Below are 17,470 nucleotides of genomic sequence, written 5' to 3'. Positions count from 1 at the left end.
TCATCATCACAGATTTAAACAGATCAGAATAAAAGGTCAGAATGTTTTTACAACGACAGAAGTTCTGGAGTCTGACAGAGAAGGAAGGAGGGTTCGTTCTGTTGTTTAGAAGAATCAGCCAATCAGATTAAAGATACGATGTTACATCATCTGTCTCCAGGAAGACCATAGTCTGGATTTTTGAAGAAATAAATATACAAACAAACATAAATAAACAAACATAGTAACTATAATAGTGTGCTCCTCCTCAGAGTGCAGATCTGCACCAGGCCGGGTTGTCTAACCAGGGTGTGAGGGTCTGTGGGGTCTTACAGGGGGTGGTGGAGGTCAAAGGTCAGGAAGGTGACTGAGGATCCTCAGTACAACAACACTGGTACTTTATATTATTAATAATACTTAATGTATGTTTTGTAATAATAATCAAAATCTACAAAGTAACTGGTAACTAAAGTCTTCAAATAATTGTACTGGAGTAAAAGTACAATATTTGCCTCTGAGGTGTAGTGAGTAGAAGTAAAAGTACAGACATTTGGAAATACTACTACATTTTACTTAATTACGGTACTTGAGTAAATGTACTTAGTTACTTTACACCACTGGTGTACGGTACTGTATATCACCAGGGTGGCTCTGCCTTGTGAAGACATTACATTACAAGTCATCAGGATGTAGTCACTTTATATCACTTTATATCAGTGTATAGGAGAGTAAGGAGGCTAGGGTGCTCATGGGACGGGTAGAGGGGGGGAGGGGTGGAGGTCAGTGTAGGATAGGGGGGGGGGGTCAGGGTGCCGGAAGGGTGGGGTGTGGGTGGCTGGGTGGGTGAGCTTTATAACATTATTATTTGCTGTAAAGAGTCAGCTGAGCCAAACTGTAGACATGAAACCACATTAATTAACACCCTGTTCTGTCATGTTCATTAAAGTCACACTCCTCCAAGACCTCACTGCTGTGTGTTTGTGTGTGCATGTGCGTGTGTGTGCGCGTGCGTGCGTGCGTGCGTGTGTGTGCGCGTGTGTGTGTGTGTGTGTGTGTGTGCGCGTGTGTGCGCGTGTGTGGTTGAAACCTGCTTCTTACTGGAAACTCCCCGAACTCTATTCTCAGTTCCTGCTTCACTCAGCAGCTAATCAGAATATTATTTGGTTCAGCGTCACCTGTTGCTAGGGGCAGACTTAATTATCGCACACATTTCAGCAGACACAAATAAAGTACATTAAAACAACAACACGACACACAGTAAGACAACAACAAAGACTCATTACATCACATTGAGACACAGTCATATATAAACACTTCATCCGTTAAATGTTCAAGTGAGCAGTTAAAAAAATGATTTAATCCTGTCTGTTATACAAACTGAAGACTGGAGGAATGAGAAAGACACAGACAGACAGACAGACAGACAGACAGACAGACAGACAGACAGACAGACAGGCAGACAGACAGACAGGCAGACAGACAAAAATGTATGAATATAATTATGTTATGTTTACATTAACTTTGGTGTCTGTGTGTCTAGTGTGTTTCTGTCACATGTTCTGCTTCCAGAATTAGCGTTAGTACTTAAACTGCTCTCTTAAATAAAATGTTGACTAATACTGCGACCTACTGGACTGGTAGGCACATATCATTACATCTAAAGGTAAGTATAAACACTAAGTGTTTTCTCTTTGTCTCCTTTTCCAGATAAAACAACAAACAGGTCATTAACATTGTTTCATTTATCACAACAAGGAACATCTCAGATACATAACTCAACAGAATGAACAATAACAGTGTGTTAAAACTCCCTTTGTTGGATAAATCCTACTTTCTACCATGTTCTAGAGCTGTGAGACAGCGCGCGGCGCTAGGGCATTAACAGAATAATCGAATATTCGAATATTCGACTATCAAACCGACTATTCGACTATCAAACCACTATTCGATTATTCGATTAAAAAAAAAAAAAAAAAAAAAAGTTTTTTTTTTTTTTTTTTTAGTGGCTTTTCTGCAGCAGACACGCAGCTGTGAGCTCTGGTGTGACGTCAACTCGCATTCCTTGAGTCCAGTCATCAATGTCATTGAAAAAAAAAAAAAAAAAAAAAACTTTTATTTTTTTTTATTTTTGTATTTTTTTATTTTTTTTTATTTTTTATAATCAAATCGATTAATTGAATATTCGAATACTTATAGGTCGAATAATTCGAATACTAAAAATCACTATTCGTGAATGCCCTACGCGCGCGCGCACACACACACACACACACACACACACACACACACACACACACACACACACACACACACACACACACACACACACACACACAAAGAGAGAGAGCAGGAGAATGATCTTGGTGACCACAGTGACTAATAATTGAACCGTGTTGTGCTGTGTAACTTATATAATAATGATATTGTGGGGAACTGATCCAAGCCAAACACAAAATGCAGGGTACAAGCCCACTTAAGGGTATTTATTTGACACCTTTTCAGATATATGACCCGCAGGCCCTTGGTATTACTTTTCATGTAACTTCAAATAATAAAGTCCAACTCAAAATTCACCCCGGGTCGGGGTATTTTCATGCATCACAATGTCTCTTTGTTTGGATCCGTGCGCCACAGCGTCATCGCTCAGTATCCATGCATTGTGCTCAGGTATGTGTGATTAACTCCCACAGGTTGCCTAGGAGTAAACAGAGAGCGTCCTTTAACACTACAATTCATAAACATTCAGTAATGTGCAGGAATAGTGGAGAATTGCCTTACCGCCTGTAGCACCCGTCCATTCACCAGGAGAGCCAATGCCAGACTGAGACAGAGTAGCCACTTTTGTAGATTGGTGCCACACCTAACCTGTCGTCGCAGCTGCGCTCAGTTGGGGCTGATTCATGATGGTGAGTGGCAGGTAACGCCCTTCTATGACGCTGCCCAGGCTGGTGCGCTCCCTGCGAGGTCTCCCTCTGTCTCTGTCCCATGGCCTCTCCCTGGTGTGGTGCTTACCTGACAGGCGGCATTGTGGCGATACTCCACATATCCCCCCCCTAAGCCCGCCGCTTGGTCCGGGGGCTTCCAGCTCCTCTACTTCATACATGCGGGACAGGGCGTCGGCGTGTGGAATGTCCTTCCCGGGCCGGTGCTCCACCTTGAAACAATAGTCTTGTAGCTCCAGGAACCACCGCGTCACTCTGGCGTTCCGGTCCTTGTTGGTGGCCATCCATTTTAGGGGTGCATGATCTGTAATGAGGGTAAAGGTACGGCCCCACAGGTAATAACGTAGGTGGTGAATAGCCCATTTCACCGCTAAACACTCTTTTTCTACTGTTGCATAATTTTTCTCATGGTCTAGTAACTTTCTGCTCACGTAGGTAATTGGATGCTCCTCGCCATCAAATACCTGTGCGAGGACCGCCCCCAACCCGGTGCCCGACGCGTCTGTGTGGAGGACGAAGGGCCGGCTGAAGTCGGGGGCTTTTAACACTGGCTCCTCACAGAGCGCGCTCTTCAAGGTCTGGAACGCGGCCTCCGTCTCGGCCGTCCAGACAATGTGGTTGGGGCGCTTTTGACATGTCAGATCATACAGTGGGGCTGCAATAGTAGAGTAGTTTTTTACAAATTTTTGATAATAAGCCATGAGGCCAAGGAATGATTTTACTTGCTTTTTTGTCCTGGGCTGGGGCCATTCCCGAATCCGCTCCACTTTACGCGTCTGGGGCCGCACACACCCTCGTCCGATCGTGAAACCCAAGTAGTCGGTCTCCGTCAGGCCGATGCGGCACTTTTTGGCGTTGGCCGTCAGCCCGGCTCGTCTGAGCGCCCCGAGGATGGCGTGGAGGTGCTGCAGATGGAGGCTCCAGCTCGGGCTGTGGATCACGATGTCGTCCAGGTAAGCGGCAGCGTAGTCTCGGTGGGGGCGGAGTACACGGTCCATCAGCCGTTGGAAAGTGGCGGGCGCGCCATGGACTCCGAACGGCAGCACCGTGTATTGGAACAGCCCGTCGGGCGTGGAGAACGCTGTCTTCGCCTTGGCCCGGTCCGTCAGCGGCACCTGCCAGTAGCCCTTGGTCAGGTCCAGCGTGCTGACGAACCGGGCCGGGCCCAGGCGCTCGATCAGTTCATCCACTCGGGGCATCGGGTATGCGTCAAAGGCGGAGACGTCATTCAATTTTCGAAAGTCATTACAGAAGCGCAGCGTCCCGTCTGGCTTCGGCACTATCACGATCGGGCTGGACCATGGACTGTAGGACTCCTCGATAACTCCCAACTCTAGCATCTTGGCCACCTCTTCTTTAATGGCAATTCGTCTGGCTTCAGGGATTCGATACGGCCGCTGGCGCACTATTTTCCCAGGGTCCGTGCGTATATCGTGCCTGATGAGCGTGGTTCGGCCGGGGAGTTCGGAGAAGATGTCCCGGTTCCGCCCCAGCAGGTCCTTGATGTCCTGTGTCTGGGCTGGGACGAGGTCTTCTCCTATGGGCACCGGGGGCAACGTCTGCGCGGGCACGGTGGTCATCAGCGCGGGCAGCGGTAGTCGGGGGCCTGAGATCCACTTCTTCAAGATGTTGACATGGTAGATTTGGTAGCCTTTTCGTCTGCCGGGCTGGCTCACCCGATAGTCCACGGGCCCCATCTTCTCCACGACCTCGTATGGTCCCTGCCACTTCGCCAGGAATTTGCACTCCGAGCTGGGGACCAACACCAGGACCTTCTCTCCCACCTGGAACTCGCGGAGCGTGGCGCCTCGATTGTATATGCGAGCCTGGTCCCGTTGCGCTTTTTCCATATGCTCTCGTACCAGGGGCCATATGGTCTTCGCCCGGGCCTGGAGACGCTCCACGTGTTCCACCACACTGCGGTGGGGAGAAGGCTGGCGCTCCCAGGTTTCCTTGGCGATGTCCAATAGGCCACGGGGCCTCCGGCCATACACCAGCTCAAATGGTGAGAACCCCGTGGACGATTGTGGTACCTCTCTGATGGCAAAAAGCACATACGGAATCAACTGGTCCCAGTCTTTCCCGTCCACATCAGTTAGTTTTTTCAGCATTTTTTTTAAAGTTTGATTAAACCTCTCGACTAAACCGTCCGTCTGTGGGTGGTAGACGGAGGTGCGAATGCGCTTCACTTTCAGCCATTTATACAGTTGTGACATTACTCGGGACATGAAACAGGTGCCTTGATCCGTTAGTACTTCCTCTGCTATGCCCACCCGACTAAACAGCATCAACAACTCGTGGGCCACCGCTTTAGCCGAGGCCGCCCGCAGGGGAATGGCCTCGGGATATCGAGTGGCATAGTCTAGTATCACTAAGATATAGCGGTGACCGCGACTGGATTTTGGCAACGGGCCCACAATGTCCATGGCAAGGCGTGAAAATGGCACTTCGATTATCGGCATTGGTACCAGAGGATTATGAAACGTGGGCCGTGGAGCGGTCTTTTGACATTCAGAGCAACCCTTGCAAAAGTCTTCTACTGCCCGCTTAACCCCGGGCCAGTAGAAGCGGGCCAATATGCGCTCGTATGTCTTCTGTATTCCTAAGTGCGCTCCTAGTTGGTGCGTGTGTCCTAAATATAACACCCGTGACACATATTCTCTTGGTACCAGTAGTTGCTCGACTAGGTCCCCCCCCTTGTCCAACACACCCCGATATAACAAGTCTTTTTTTACAAGGAAGAATGGGGGATTCAATGCACTCACCCCCTCACATTTCTTTCCGTCGATGGCGGCCACGTTCCGGCGCGCCATGTCCAGATTCGGGTCGGTCCACTGCGCCGTGGCGAACCCCCCAGCCCGGGGTGGTTCGAGAGCTTCGACGCCGGGGAATTCGGCGAAGGGGTCCGCAACATCAGCGGGGCCCGCGGCCCCCTGGCTTGACGTGGCCTGTGTGCCCTCCACCTCCCGTCTCTGGTCTTTTCCTCTCCTCTCATCTCTCTCGTCTCTCTCGTCTCTCTCGTCTCTCTCACCTCTCTCGTCTCTCTCGTCTCTCTCGTCTCTCTCACCTCTCTCGTCTCTCTCGTCTCTCTCGTCTCTCTCACCTCTCTCGTCTCTCTCATCTCTCGCGTCTCTCTCGTCTCTCTCGTCTCTCTCACCTCTCTCGTCTCTCTCACCTCTCTCGTCTCTCTCATCTCTCTCGTCTCTCTCGTCTCTCTCGTCTCTCTCACCTCTCTCGTCTCTCTCATCTCTCGCGTCTCTCTCGTCTCCCCCATCCCCTGCCGGGGAGCTGTCACTCAGGCCGGCCGGCGTGGCGGCGCGGAACGCGGGGCAGGCGTGGAGCGCGCCTGGAGGCGCCGGGCGCGGGGCGCGTCGGCGACGGTGGCGGGCTGTGCCGCGTAGTAGGCCGGGGTCCCAGTACCGGGCGAAGAGGACGCAGTCGGCGCCGATCAGCAGTGGCACGGGCAGGTTGGGGCACGACCCCGGCTGGCACCACTGCGTCCCCCCGGGGCGTCTGGACGCGGAGCTGTGTCACCGGATAGTGACGCACATCGCCATGGACACAGGTTACTGGAACGGTGGTGGAGCTGAGCTTTCCGGCCAGGTCTGCTCGTACGAGAGTCACCGCGCTGCCGGAATCGAGCAGGGCGTGCGTGTCGGTTCGGCCAATCTTCACGGGCAGGCGCGTCTGGCGGTGAGGGCTGGTACCGGTGTGCAGAAAGGGCCGCGCGCTGTCGGAGCTGGCTGCTGTCCCCATGGAAACGTCGCGCTCTCTCTCGGGACACGACCAGGATATGTGGTCCGCCTGTCCACAGACATAGCAGCGGCGTTGATGTGGGCCTCGGGTGGGCCCTTCGGCCACCGCGGCCTCGGTCCGGGCGGCAGGTGGGTTCGGTGGCGTCGATCTTCGACGGTCGCGGCCGGGCTTCTCCTCTCCAGGGCCCTTGGCGGCTTCGGTGCGCGTGGTCCTCATCATGTCCACGCTCACTTGGTGGTTCTCCAAGAGGGCCACGAGTGCCTCCAGTGAACTCGGACTCACTTGGGAGGCGTATCTGCGGGCGTCAGGCGGCAACGAACGTATGCATCGGTCGATCACCAAGCGGTCGATGATAGGTGGATCTCCCCCGGTGGTAAGCCAGCTATGGGCGCTGCGCAGTAGAGCCGCCACCTGCGGTCGGGGTGGAAAGGCCGAGTTGTAGGCCCAGCTGTGGTAGCGCTGCGCTCGAGCTGGGAGGCTGTAGCCCTGGGTGGCGAGGATGGCGTCCTTCAGTTTCCTGTAATCTCTGGCATCGGCGAGGGTTAAGTCCCGGCACACACGCTGGGCCTCGCCGGTGAGGAATGGGGCCAAGAGTGAGGCCCAGTCTCCGACTGGCCACCTCTCTCGGGCTGCGGTGCGCTCAAACACCTCCAGGTACGCTTCAATATCATCTTCTGGTGTCAATTTAGTGAGTACTTCTCTAGGGGCGCGTATGCTAGCCACATCACGGCTAATTCTGTCAATTAATTTTTGTACCGCTGTCTGCAAATCTGTTTGGCTCCTCAACAGGGCCGTAAGTGCGTTGGCCTGCTCCATGTTTTTTTTTTTTGGGTTTGGCGTGGATCAGAATACCCGTGTTCTCCACCAAATGTGGGGAACTGATCCAAGCCAAACACAAAATGCAGGGTACAAGCCCACTTAAGGGTATTTATTTGACACCTTTTCAGATATATGACCCGCAGGCCCTTGGTATTACTTTTCATGTAACTTCAAATAATAAAGTCCAACTCAAAATTCACCCCGGGTCGGGGTATTTTCATGCATCACAATGTCTCTTTGTTTGGATCCGTGCGCCACAGCGTCATCGCTCAGTATCCATGCATTGTGCTCAGGTATGTGTGATTAACTCCCACAGGTTGCCTAGGAGTAAACAGAGAGCGTCCTTTAACACTACAATTCATAAACATTCAGTAATGTGCAGGAATAGTGGAGAATTGCCTTACCGCCTGTAGCACCCGTCCATTCACCAGGAGAGCCAATGCCAGACTGAGACAGAGTAGCCACTTTTGTAGATTGGTGCCACACCTAACCTGTCGTCGCAGCTGCGCTCAGTTGGGGCTGATTCATGATGGTGAGTGGCAGGTAACGCCCTTCTATGACGCTGCCCAGGCTGGTGCGCTCCCTGCGAGGTCTCCCTCTGTCTCTGTCCCATGGCCTCTCCCTGGTGTGGTGCTTACCTGACAGGCGGCATTGTGGCGATACTCCACAATATATATAACTAATATATTTCTATACGATATGGTTCACTTTCAAATGGTTCTCAGAACCTAGTTTAAGTCATATGAGGTAGCACATCTTAGAGAAAACTTAGTTTACATTCATTCATTGTTAATAAGTAAAGTTTTCATGTTGTGGCATTCACATAAAATTCATATTTATTTATTAAATGAGTAATGCTTTGTGCGAGTTCTACTCACCTAGTGAAGACTTTAATCTGCGAGTCTGAACCTTCATCAACATCAGCTGTAAAGAAGAGAATGTTACGGAGAACGTATACGTATACAATGAAGAGCAGAACGGGTCCATTCATAATCTAACTTTAAAAAGAAATGAAATAAATATAATAGGCCTACAAGGAATTAATTAAAGTGGTTAGTATTAAGATTCAAGCCCGTCTTGACTCTATTTCAGGACATAAACAGCAAAACAATAGCCAAAAATGTTCAAATCACAATTATCACATACATCTCTTTGTACTGAACTTTTAATGTGTATTGTTTTTTACCATATGTTTTTAGGACCCTTATGGTGTCTAGTTAAGCTTTCTTCTTGTTGCCCAGGTCAAATAATGTCCCACGGGGTTCATTTGACGACCATTTTGAATCGATGTCCAATTCCTTGTGTCAAAATCATATAGAAAAATGTGTTCATTTGTCTCTGTATGTTGTTTACTTCAAGAGTTATGTATTTTCTATTATCTCCATGTTATGGATCGGGTCGGTCATAGGTGTAAGAAAGGGTTAAAATAAACCCTTTGGGTCATTAGCTGACCTGAGGAAACAAAAAGAAATCTTAACTAGACACCCTAAGGGTCCTAAAAAACGTGTGTGCTGTGGGACCCTCTCAGCTGCCCTACTAACTGTTTAACTGTTCCTATACAGTATATCTGAAATTGTAACTATGGTTGTTGAGGTATCATTAAGATGTTATATTTATTTTACCTGATTTATTAACATCATATAATCGAGAATGATTATTTTTTTTACATTTGGTTGTATTTTAAGTTTTTAACTGTTTTCTTATACTGTCGTGTAAAATGTTTTCATGTTATGTAATGTAATATATTTATGTGTGGACCCTGGAAGACTAGCTGCTCTTGGGGATCCAAATGAACAATAAACATTTATATACATAGATGTAAACAAACTCTAATCTAACTGGTCTACAGCCAGGATGTAAAAATAAAACACACATCATTTTAATTCATCATTTAATTAGATTAAATTAAGTTTCATCACATGATCAACCAGCTCATACAGTAACATGTGCTTTCATTTCACTTCAACGCATTCTCTCTCCCAAGACGGCTAAACAGGTGACTTCTAATGGGACGGATTTGAACCAAACGCCAAACGTTTGACTGGAAGGAGGTACGGTACCCTCCACGGCACATCATGACTAGAGGATCATATGAGTTATGATTCTGTCAGAACTCCTACGGCGCCGAGTCGGCTGAAGAGGACTTCGCAAACGGTCGGCTCGGCGGTGACTCTCGTGGTTCGAGTCCGCTTTAGACGGCGTGCCTCCGTCGTGTTAACACATTGACTGCCATTGACGTCTATAGACGTCAGTTGGTGTTTTCAGTGATGCCGATAGAGGGCGCTCTACCGCAGCCTGTGACTGATCCTGGGTGGGACTCCCGAAGAAGAACACACCCGGAAATCACGTGATTGTAAAACAAATTGGGTCTAACGTTATCCGATTTATAAAAAATAAATGTATCTCCCATTTATTTTCCCAGATTGCGTTTTTGGTGAATATCGCGGTAACATTTTTTCTTTTCCGTATGATAGAAGAGACCCCCCCCCCCCCCCCCCCCAGACATCTGTTGTTTACATATTTGGGGAAAAAAATGTGTGGGTCTCGGAAGATTTGTAAAAACGCTGGTGTTGGCGGATTAATGAACTCATTGAACTCATTCTGGCCAGTACGATTTTGATTTTTTTTTTCAAAGAAAAAAAATGCTTAGGAAGCCAGATACAGCCTTTTTCAGTTATAAGTTGAACAAGGAGTGGATGAAGCTGCAAATCTTCAGATAATGATATCTAGGGTTCTGAAAAAAACAAAAACAAAAAAAACATGTTTTCTAGCGGAAGTGCCCAGGCCAGGGTACCAGGATACCAGAGTACCAGGGTATCAGGGTACCGGGGTATCAGGGTACCGGCATACCAGGGTACCAGAGTACCAGGGAACAGGGTACCACCTCCCTTCCAGTCCGTTTGGTCACGTTTGTCCCAAGGAGTCACTATAGGCCGTTTGGGGAGTGAGAGTATGTCATTCTCTTCTTCCACCGACGATGTAAACTTCATTACGGGTGCTGTAGGATGATGATGGCACCACCGGAAAAAAACGCTCGCCCAGCGGAGCTGTGCTACACACACACACACGATTGTATAGACTCAGACTTGTATAGAACAGTTGGTGGACAAAACGGTTGCAGGTTCGATTCCCGCAGCTCTTACTCCAGGAGTGTCCTTTAGTGTGTCATGTGACAGGGAGGCCTGTTGGCTGAACCGTAAAGCCAAGGTTCAACAGTTTGATGGTAAACCCACAGACAGTCACACATGTCCCCGTCAACAGTGTCTCCTATAGGTGGGTTTGAGTTGGCTCTGGTCCATTGCGTTAGCGAGATCTGAGAGTGTACAAATGGAACCAAATGGACCCGTACGGGTCCATTTGGTTCCATCTGTACACTCTCAGGGTTATGGGGGTCCTTGACATTAAAATGTTGGAGAACCCACTGCTCCTTTGCTATATGTCAGGTTCTATGTGTTTCCTCATTGACCAGCGTGACCATGCTGTAGTAAAAGATAAAGAATAGCATTTTGCTACTCTACAAAAACAAAGGGGAGTTTTATGGTGTTGAAATACTTTTATCTAACCTACTTTCGTTTCACAGCGTACTTCCATCTGAGACTCCGTAGGCAGAATCGATGACAGACGGTTTTTCCTTGTTTTCAAGCTACTAGGCAGGTGATTGGATGATCCCGCCCCTAGCAGCCGCTGATTGGTTCGGAACGCAGCGACCGGGGCAGCTCAACTCCCTGTGCAATCCCAGACGTAATCTGCCGAGGGCTAAAAGTGCGATGCGATTTTGTAAAGGCAGATTCGTCTGGAACCAGGCTAACTTTTATCACCTTCAGTGTAAAATCCACTTTTTTTGCCATAAAATAAGTTAAAGAAATAGTTCACCCAAAAAAATACTGATTTTCTATTGATTAGTCACCCCATGCAGACTTGAAATCATGGATATTTTTCAGTTTTTGTCGTATTCCTAAGCCAATAATTGGATGACGAGAAGTGGGCTCCGGTAGGAGACACAAAGGAGAATCTCTGTGTCTCCTACCGGAACCCACTGCTCGTCATCCACTTATTGGCTTAGGAATGCGACAAAAACAAAAACATAACCATGAATCTCCATGGGGTGACTAATCGATACCATAAAAAGTATTTTTTTCACTTTAAGGTCTTGTTCCAAGTTGTGGAGTTCAAGTACAGTATCGCGGGGTCTTGTTCACGAGTGAGGGGAGGACGGAGCGAGAGATCAGCAGGAGAACAGGAGCAGGAGGAGAGGTATATGTACCGTCACTGTTGTGACGAAAACAGAGCTGAGCCAGAAGAGAAAGCTCTCGGTCTACCGAGAAATCTGCGTTCCTACTCTCACCTATGATCATGAAGTGGGCCGTGAACATTAAGATTGTGGATACATGATGCGGCCAAAATGATTTCTGTCAGACGGGTGGCTCTCCCTGAGAGAAGTTCAGTCACCCAGAGAGACTCTGAGTAGAGCCACTGCTCCTTCACTTGGAAAGGAGCAGGTTATTCAGCATCTAGTACAGATGCCTCCTGAGAAACTTCTATTCACTCAATACTGCCACCTACTGATACGGATCTGTTGGCGGCAGTGAACCTGGTCAATGAGGAAAGACTTTGTTAGAGAGAACTCGCTAACGCTGCGGACCGGAGCGAGTCTTGAGTGAGAACTCAGAACCACACGACGCAATGGAACCAAAACACAACGGTCACATGAAGACAGACGACACAACGACTCCGTTTCCATGGAGACAGACGACACAACGACTGTTTCCATGAAGACAGACGACACAACGACTCTGTTTCCAGTGTCAGAGACGATAGTAGCACCACAAGAAAGCTCCAATTATACGCCATCATACAACGTGTCGCTTGCCAACACGAGTCGACCTTCAAGCTAGCATGTTAGCTTGCTAGTTGCTACTTTGTTAGCTTGCTACCTTGCCAGCGTGTTGACTTGCTAGCTTGCTAGCGTGTTACCTTGCTAGCTTACTAGCTAGCATGTTACCTTGCTAGCTTGCTAGCGTGAAGGTGGATAGTTCTGCATACGACGGGGTATTCAGGCTTAATTAAAGACTAAAGTCGTACCAGCGGGATTGAAGGCACGTTCTTATGGAGGTAATGACATGGAACAAAACAAAATGGCTACATGATGAATAAATATACGAATATAATAAAACTATTTTGGCTCCGTTTGTGTTTATATATACATATATATAGACACTCTGAGACAACGGCTGTTTGATATAAAGACATTTCAATAAAAAATAAACACGTCAATAAAGACATCTTCTACACACATACGTATGCATACACAAACACATGCATGCACGCACACCCTCACGCACACACACGCACGCACACACACATACACGTTACTATAAAGTCACAGGTTCAATTCCTACAACAAGCAAAGTGTCTATCAACATTTATGAACCCTTGCTCAACGTTTGGTGTTTTTTGTTTCTAAGACCCCCATTTGATAAAATGTGTTTATTTCTATTTTTATGTTTATCTCTGGGACCCCAGAGATAACCAAAGGACATTGTCTGTCCTTTGGTCCAGAAGTCCTTCCCTGTCTCGCTATGGAGATTACAGCCCAACTCTGGTCAAAACAGACATTGTTTTGTCTGCTTTAACTTGCACACAAGTAATAATTAACCATCGATCATTTAGCTGGGGACCCGCCTGAGACCCCCTTAAGGACCCCCGGGGGTCGTCCCCCCCAGACCCCACCGTTGAAAACCATTGGTTCTGGACCAACTTGTCTTCAACCAATGAATCCCAGCGATGGGCGGGGCTTAAACAACAAGTCAACGTGTCCCGGTTTTAACCGTGCAACTCTGTCTATGCTGAGCCTCCGATTGGCTGAGCTGTGACGTAAGACTGCGGCTGTTCTACAGAGGTCTGTGGTTGGTCACACTTTCTGTTATTTTGTATTAATAATTAGATATCTATCTATCTAATTGTTCAATATCTAACCGTAAGATATCCATCTAATAGTTAGATATCTATCCTACTATAACTCTATAATATTTAGATGTCTACCTGATGGTTGGATATATAATCGTTATCTATCTATCTAATTGTTAGATATCTACCTACCTAATGGTTGGATATCTAAGCATCAGATATCTATGTAATGGTTAGAAATCTATCTAATAGGTAGATATCTATCTAATTGTTAGATAACTATTTCATCGTTAGATATCTATCTAATAGATATCTAATGATCATATATCTATCTAATAGATATCTAATGATCAGATATCTATCTAATATATGTCTAATGATCATATATCTATCTAATAGATATCTAATGATCAGATATCTATCTAATAGATATCTAATGATCAGATATCTATCTAATAGATATGTATTGTTGGATATCTATCTATTTGTCTATTAACATTAAACGTGTTCTGTTGTGTCTTTGAGCAAGGCATGTGAACCGTCACTCAACTGCAAGTCTCTGGATAGTAAGTCATATTCACCAAAGTACTCATAGTAAATATTCAGTAGTACCAATTATACAGTAGTACTAACAATACAGTACTATCGGTAGTACTACCAATACAGTACTATCAGTAGTACTATCATCAGCACTATCATCAGTACTGTAATCAGTACTATAATATTAAATGCAGCATTGAGGACTCCAGCAGCTTCTTCTTCCTCCAGCTTCCTTCTCTCGGTCGGCATGTTACTGGGTCGCCACGGTTACTGGGTCGGCGTGGTTACTGGCATTTCCACACAAACAAGCTGCGTGAAACAGAAAAACATAACGACAGTTTGAACCAACACACTCTCTCTCCCCAACATGCATATCGTGACTTCTTGGGACAAATGTGTGCCGGGCATTTCTGCACTCCACCAAGACGTGAAAGAGTGATGGGTCCGCCAAAAAACTGTTAAAATGACGGAGGCGCGCCGTCTAAACAGGCCACGAGAGGGACCGCCAAGCGAGCCGCAAAGGCGAGCGAGTCGCCGGGGAGCGTGCTGTCGTGATAATCCGTTCCATAGTTATTGTCAGTTAAATGTCGGTTGTTTTTGCATCCAAAAAACTGAAAGCAGAGAAAAGGCATTTTTCCAAATCCATTAGAATGGGAGGGAACGTGGCTGCTTTTTTGCGATCAGGTGATTTCCCGCTTCACTGATTCAGTGGGAGTCAAATGGTGACTCATAGGTTAGTGAAGAGCGCCATCTAGCGTAGAAAAATGAAAACAAGCGCCAAAAAACGTCATGGCGGTGTGTGGGCGTTGGATTGACATGCGTCAAAACACGTCATTGGCTGTCAATGAGCATCGTAACTCATATCCCCCTATAGTCAACATGTACCGTATAGTTTCACACCTACAAATGCAAAATGTGCAAATGTTTGACTTCTTGGGACGTCCGTACGCCCCAAGAAGACCTCGTTTATCGTGGTTCTAACCGCGGATCACGTGGATATCCGCGGAGCAGGGTGTGGGGGGGGGGGGGGGGGGCAGATTTGGATTGTAAAAAATGAACATATGAATTCATAGAAGATTGGTGACGAGTGGGTGAAATTATGCAGAAAATATTCTCTGAAATGCAAAATAATATTTCATTCAGGCGAGAAGTAGACGCCTACTAGACTCTGCTAGGGGCTGTTCTCATTGGCTGTCCTACTGTCTGTCTCTCCTACACTGTCTCTCTCTCAGCTGTCTTACTGCCTGTCTCTCTCTCAGCCTGTCTTACTACCTGTCTCTCTCTCAGCTGTCTTACTGCCTGTCTCTCTCTCAGCCTGTCTTACTGCCTGTCTCTCTCTCAGCTGTCTTACTGCCTGTCTCTCTCTCAGCCTGTCTTACTACCTGTGTCACCTACAGTCAGCCTGTCTCACTGCGTGTCATAGAGGTGTCTCACCTACAGTCAGCCTGTCTCACTGCGTGTCATAGAGGTGTCTCACCTACAGTCAGCCTGTCTCACTGCGTGTCATAGAGGTGTCTCACCTACAGTCAGCCTGTCTCACTGCGTGTCATAGAGGTGTCTCACCTACAGTCAGCCTGTCTCACTGCGTGTCATAGAGAGGTGTCTCACCTACAGTCAGCCTGTCTCACTGCGTGTCATAGAGGTGTCTCACCTACAGTCAGCCTGTCTCACTGCGTGTCATAGAGGTGTCTCACCTACAGTCAGCCTGTCTCACTGTGTGTCATAGAGGTGTCTCACCTACAGTCAGCCTGTCTCACTGCGTGTCATAGAGGTGTCTCACCTACAGTCAGCCTGTCTCACTGTGTGTCATAGAGGTGTCTCACCTACAGTCAGCCTGTCTCACTGCGTGTCATAGAGGTGTCTCACCTACAGTCAGCCTGTCTCACTGCGTGTCATAGAGGTGTCTCACCTACAGTCAGCCTGTCTCACTGTGTGTCATAGAGGTGTCTCACCTACAGTCAGCCTGTCTCACTGCGTGTCATAGAGGTGTCTCACCTACAGTCAGCCTGTCTCACTGTGTGTCATAGAGGTGTCTCACCTACAGTCAGCCTGTCTCACTGCGTGTCATAGAGGTGTCTCACCTACAGTCGTTGCCTCCAGCACTGACCACATACTTGTCGTCACAGGAGAATCTGATGTTGGTTACATGAGCAGAATGACCGAAGTAACGCTTGTGTTTGGCCTGAAAACACACACACACACACACACACACACACACACACACACACACACACACACACACACACACACACACACACACACAAGCACACACACACACAAGGAGCATTAGTGAGGACCTATTATTATGAAGATAGGTTGAAAATGGGTGAAGAGGTCCTTTAAGACAGATAAAACAAGCGGTTCAGGACGTACAAACTTGTCTGAACAGGGGAAGTCAAACAGTTTGATGAGGCCGAAGTCGTCTCCTGTCACCACGTTGAGTCCAGTGTGAGACACGCTGGCACAGTTCACGTCTGCCTTGTCCGCGTTACGAGGCCACACCCCCATGACCTCATCTCCCAGAACGCTGAAATGACACAAGAAAACACGTTAAGAGGCCACACCCCCACTGCCTCATCTCCCAGTAGGCCACACCCCCATGACCTCATCTCCGAGAACGCTACAACAACATCGACTGGAAGAGATGTGCCCGGCCCGCCACGCTGCGGCCCGGGCACTGCCCTAGGCTGCACTGCCAGCCTGACAGCGCGTCGCGGGTTCGACTCCCGATCCCGTCAACCTTTGCTGCGTGTCACCCCCCATCTCTCTCCCCATTTCCTGTCAGTCTACTTTCCCTTTCCCTCTCTAATAAAGGCATAGAAAAGCCCCCCCCCCACCCCAAAAAAAAAAAAAAAACAGTTAGTCCTGTTCACTCCATTCCAGTGAGTCCAGTCCAATTAGTCCAGTTCAGTCCAGTTCAGTCCAGTTAGTACAAGCTGGACTGAACTTACTGGACTGGACTCTGATTCTATCATAATGTAGTAGTTAGTAGTGATAAAGGCCTACTGGTCCATGTAGGTGATTCTATCATAATGTAATGTATATGTATATAATATAATATATAATGTATAAGTAGTCCTACCTGGTCCATGTAGGTGATTCTATCATAATGTAATGTATATGTTTGTATATAATATAATATATAATGTATAAGTAGTCCTACCTGGTCCATGTAGGTGATTCTATCATAATGTAATGTATATGTTTGTATATAATATAATATATAATGTATAGTTAGTCCTACCTGGTCCATGTAGGTGATTCTATCACAATGTAATGTATATGTTTGTATATAATATATAATGTATAAGTAGTCCTACCTGGTCCATGTAGGTGATTCTATCATAATGTAATGTATATGTATATAATATATAATGTATAAGTAGGCCTACCTGGTCCATGTAGGTGATTCTATCATAATGTAATGTATATGTATATAATATATAATGTATAAGTAGGCCTACCTGGTCCATGTAGGTGATTCTATCATAATGTAATGTATATGTATATAATATATAATGTATAAGTAG

General features: G+C 47.2%; 1 protein-coding gene across 1 annotated transcript in view; it reads right to left on the bottom strand.

The window, feature by feature from the left end:
- Positions 1-14,224: 14,224 nt before the first annotated feature.
- LOC311035580 (echinoderm microtubule-associated protein-like 6) overlaps positions 14,225-17,470 on the bottom strand; it is a gene marked incomplete at both ends in the record, with an annotated part of 83,523 nt that continues 80,277 nt past the window's right edge. The window contains 3 exons of the mRNA XM_084043857.1: positions 14,225-14,249; positions 16,022-16,122; positions 16,314-16,467. Coding sequence (XP_083899983.1) covers positions 14,225-14,249; positions 16,022-16,122; positions 16,314-16,467 — 280 coding nt within the window. The remainder of the gene's footprint in view (positions 14,250-16,021; positions 16,123-16,313; positions 16,468-17,470) is intronic.

Source organism: Gymnoscopelus microlampas (genome assembly GCF_963454915.1).
Source record: "Gymnoscopelus microlampas genome assembly, chromosome: 2".
Lineage (NCBI taxonomy): Eukaryota > Metazoa > Chordata > Actinopteri > Myctophiformes > Myctophidae > Gymnoscopelus > Gymnoscopelus microlampas.
Note: the sequence above shows the minus strand (reverse complement) of the source record. Positions and strands in the feature narration are given on the sequence as shown.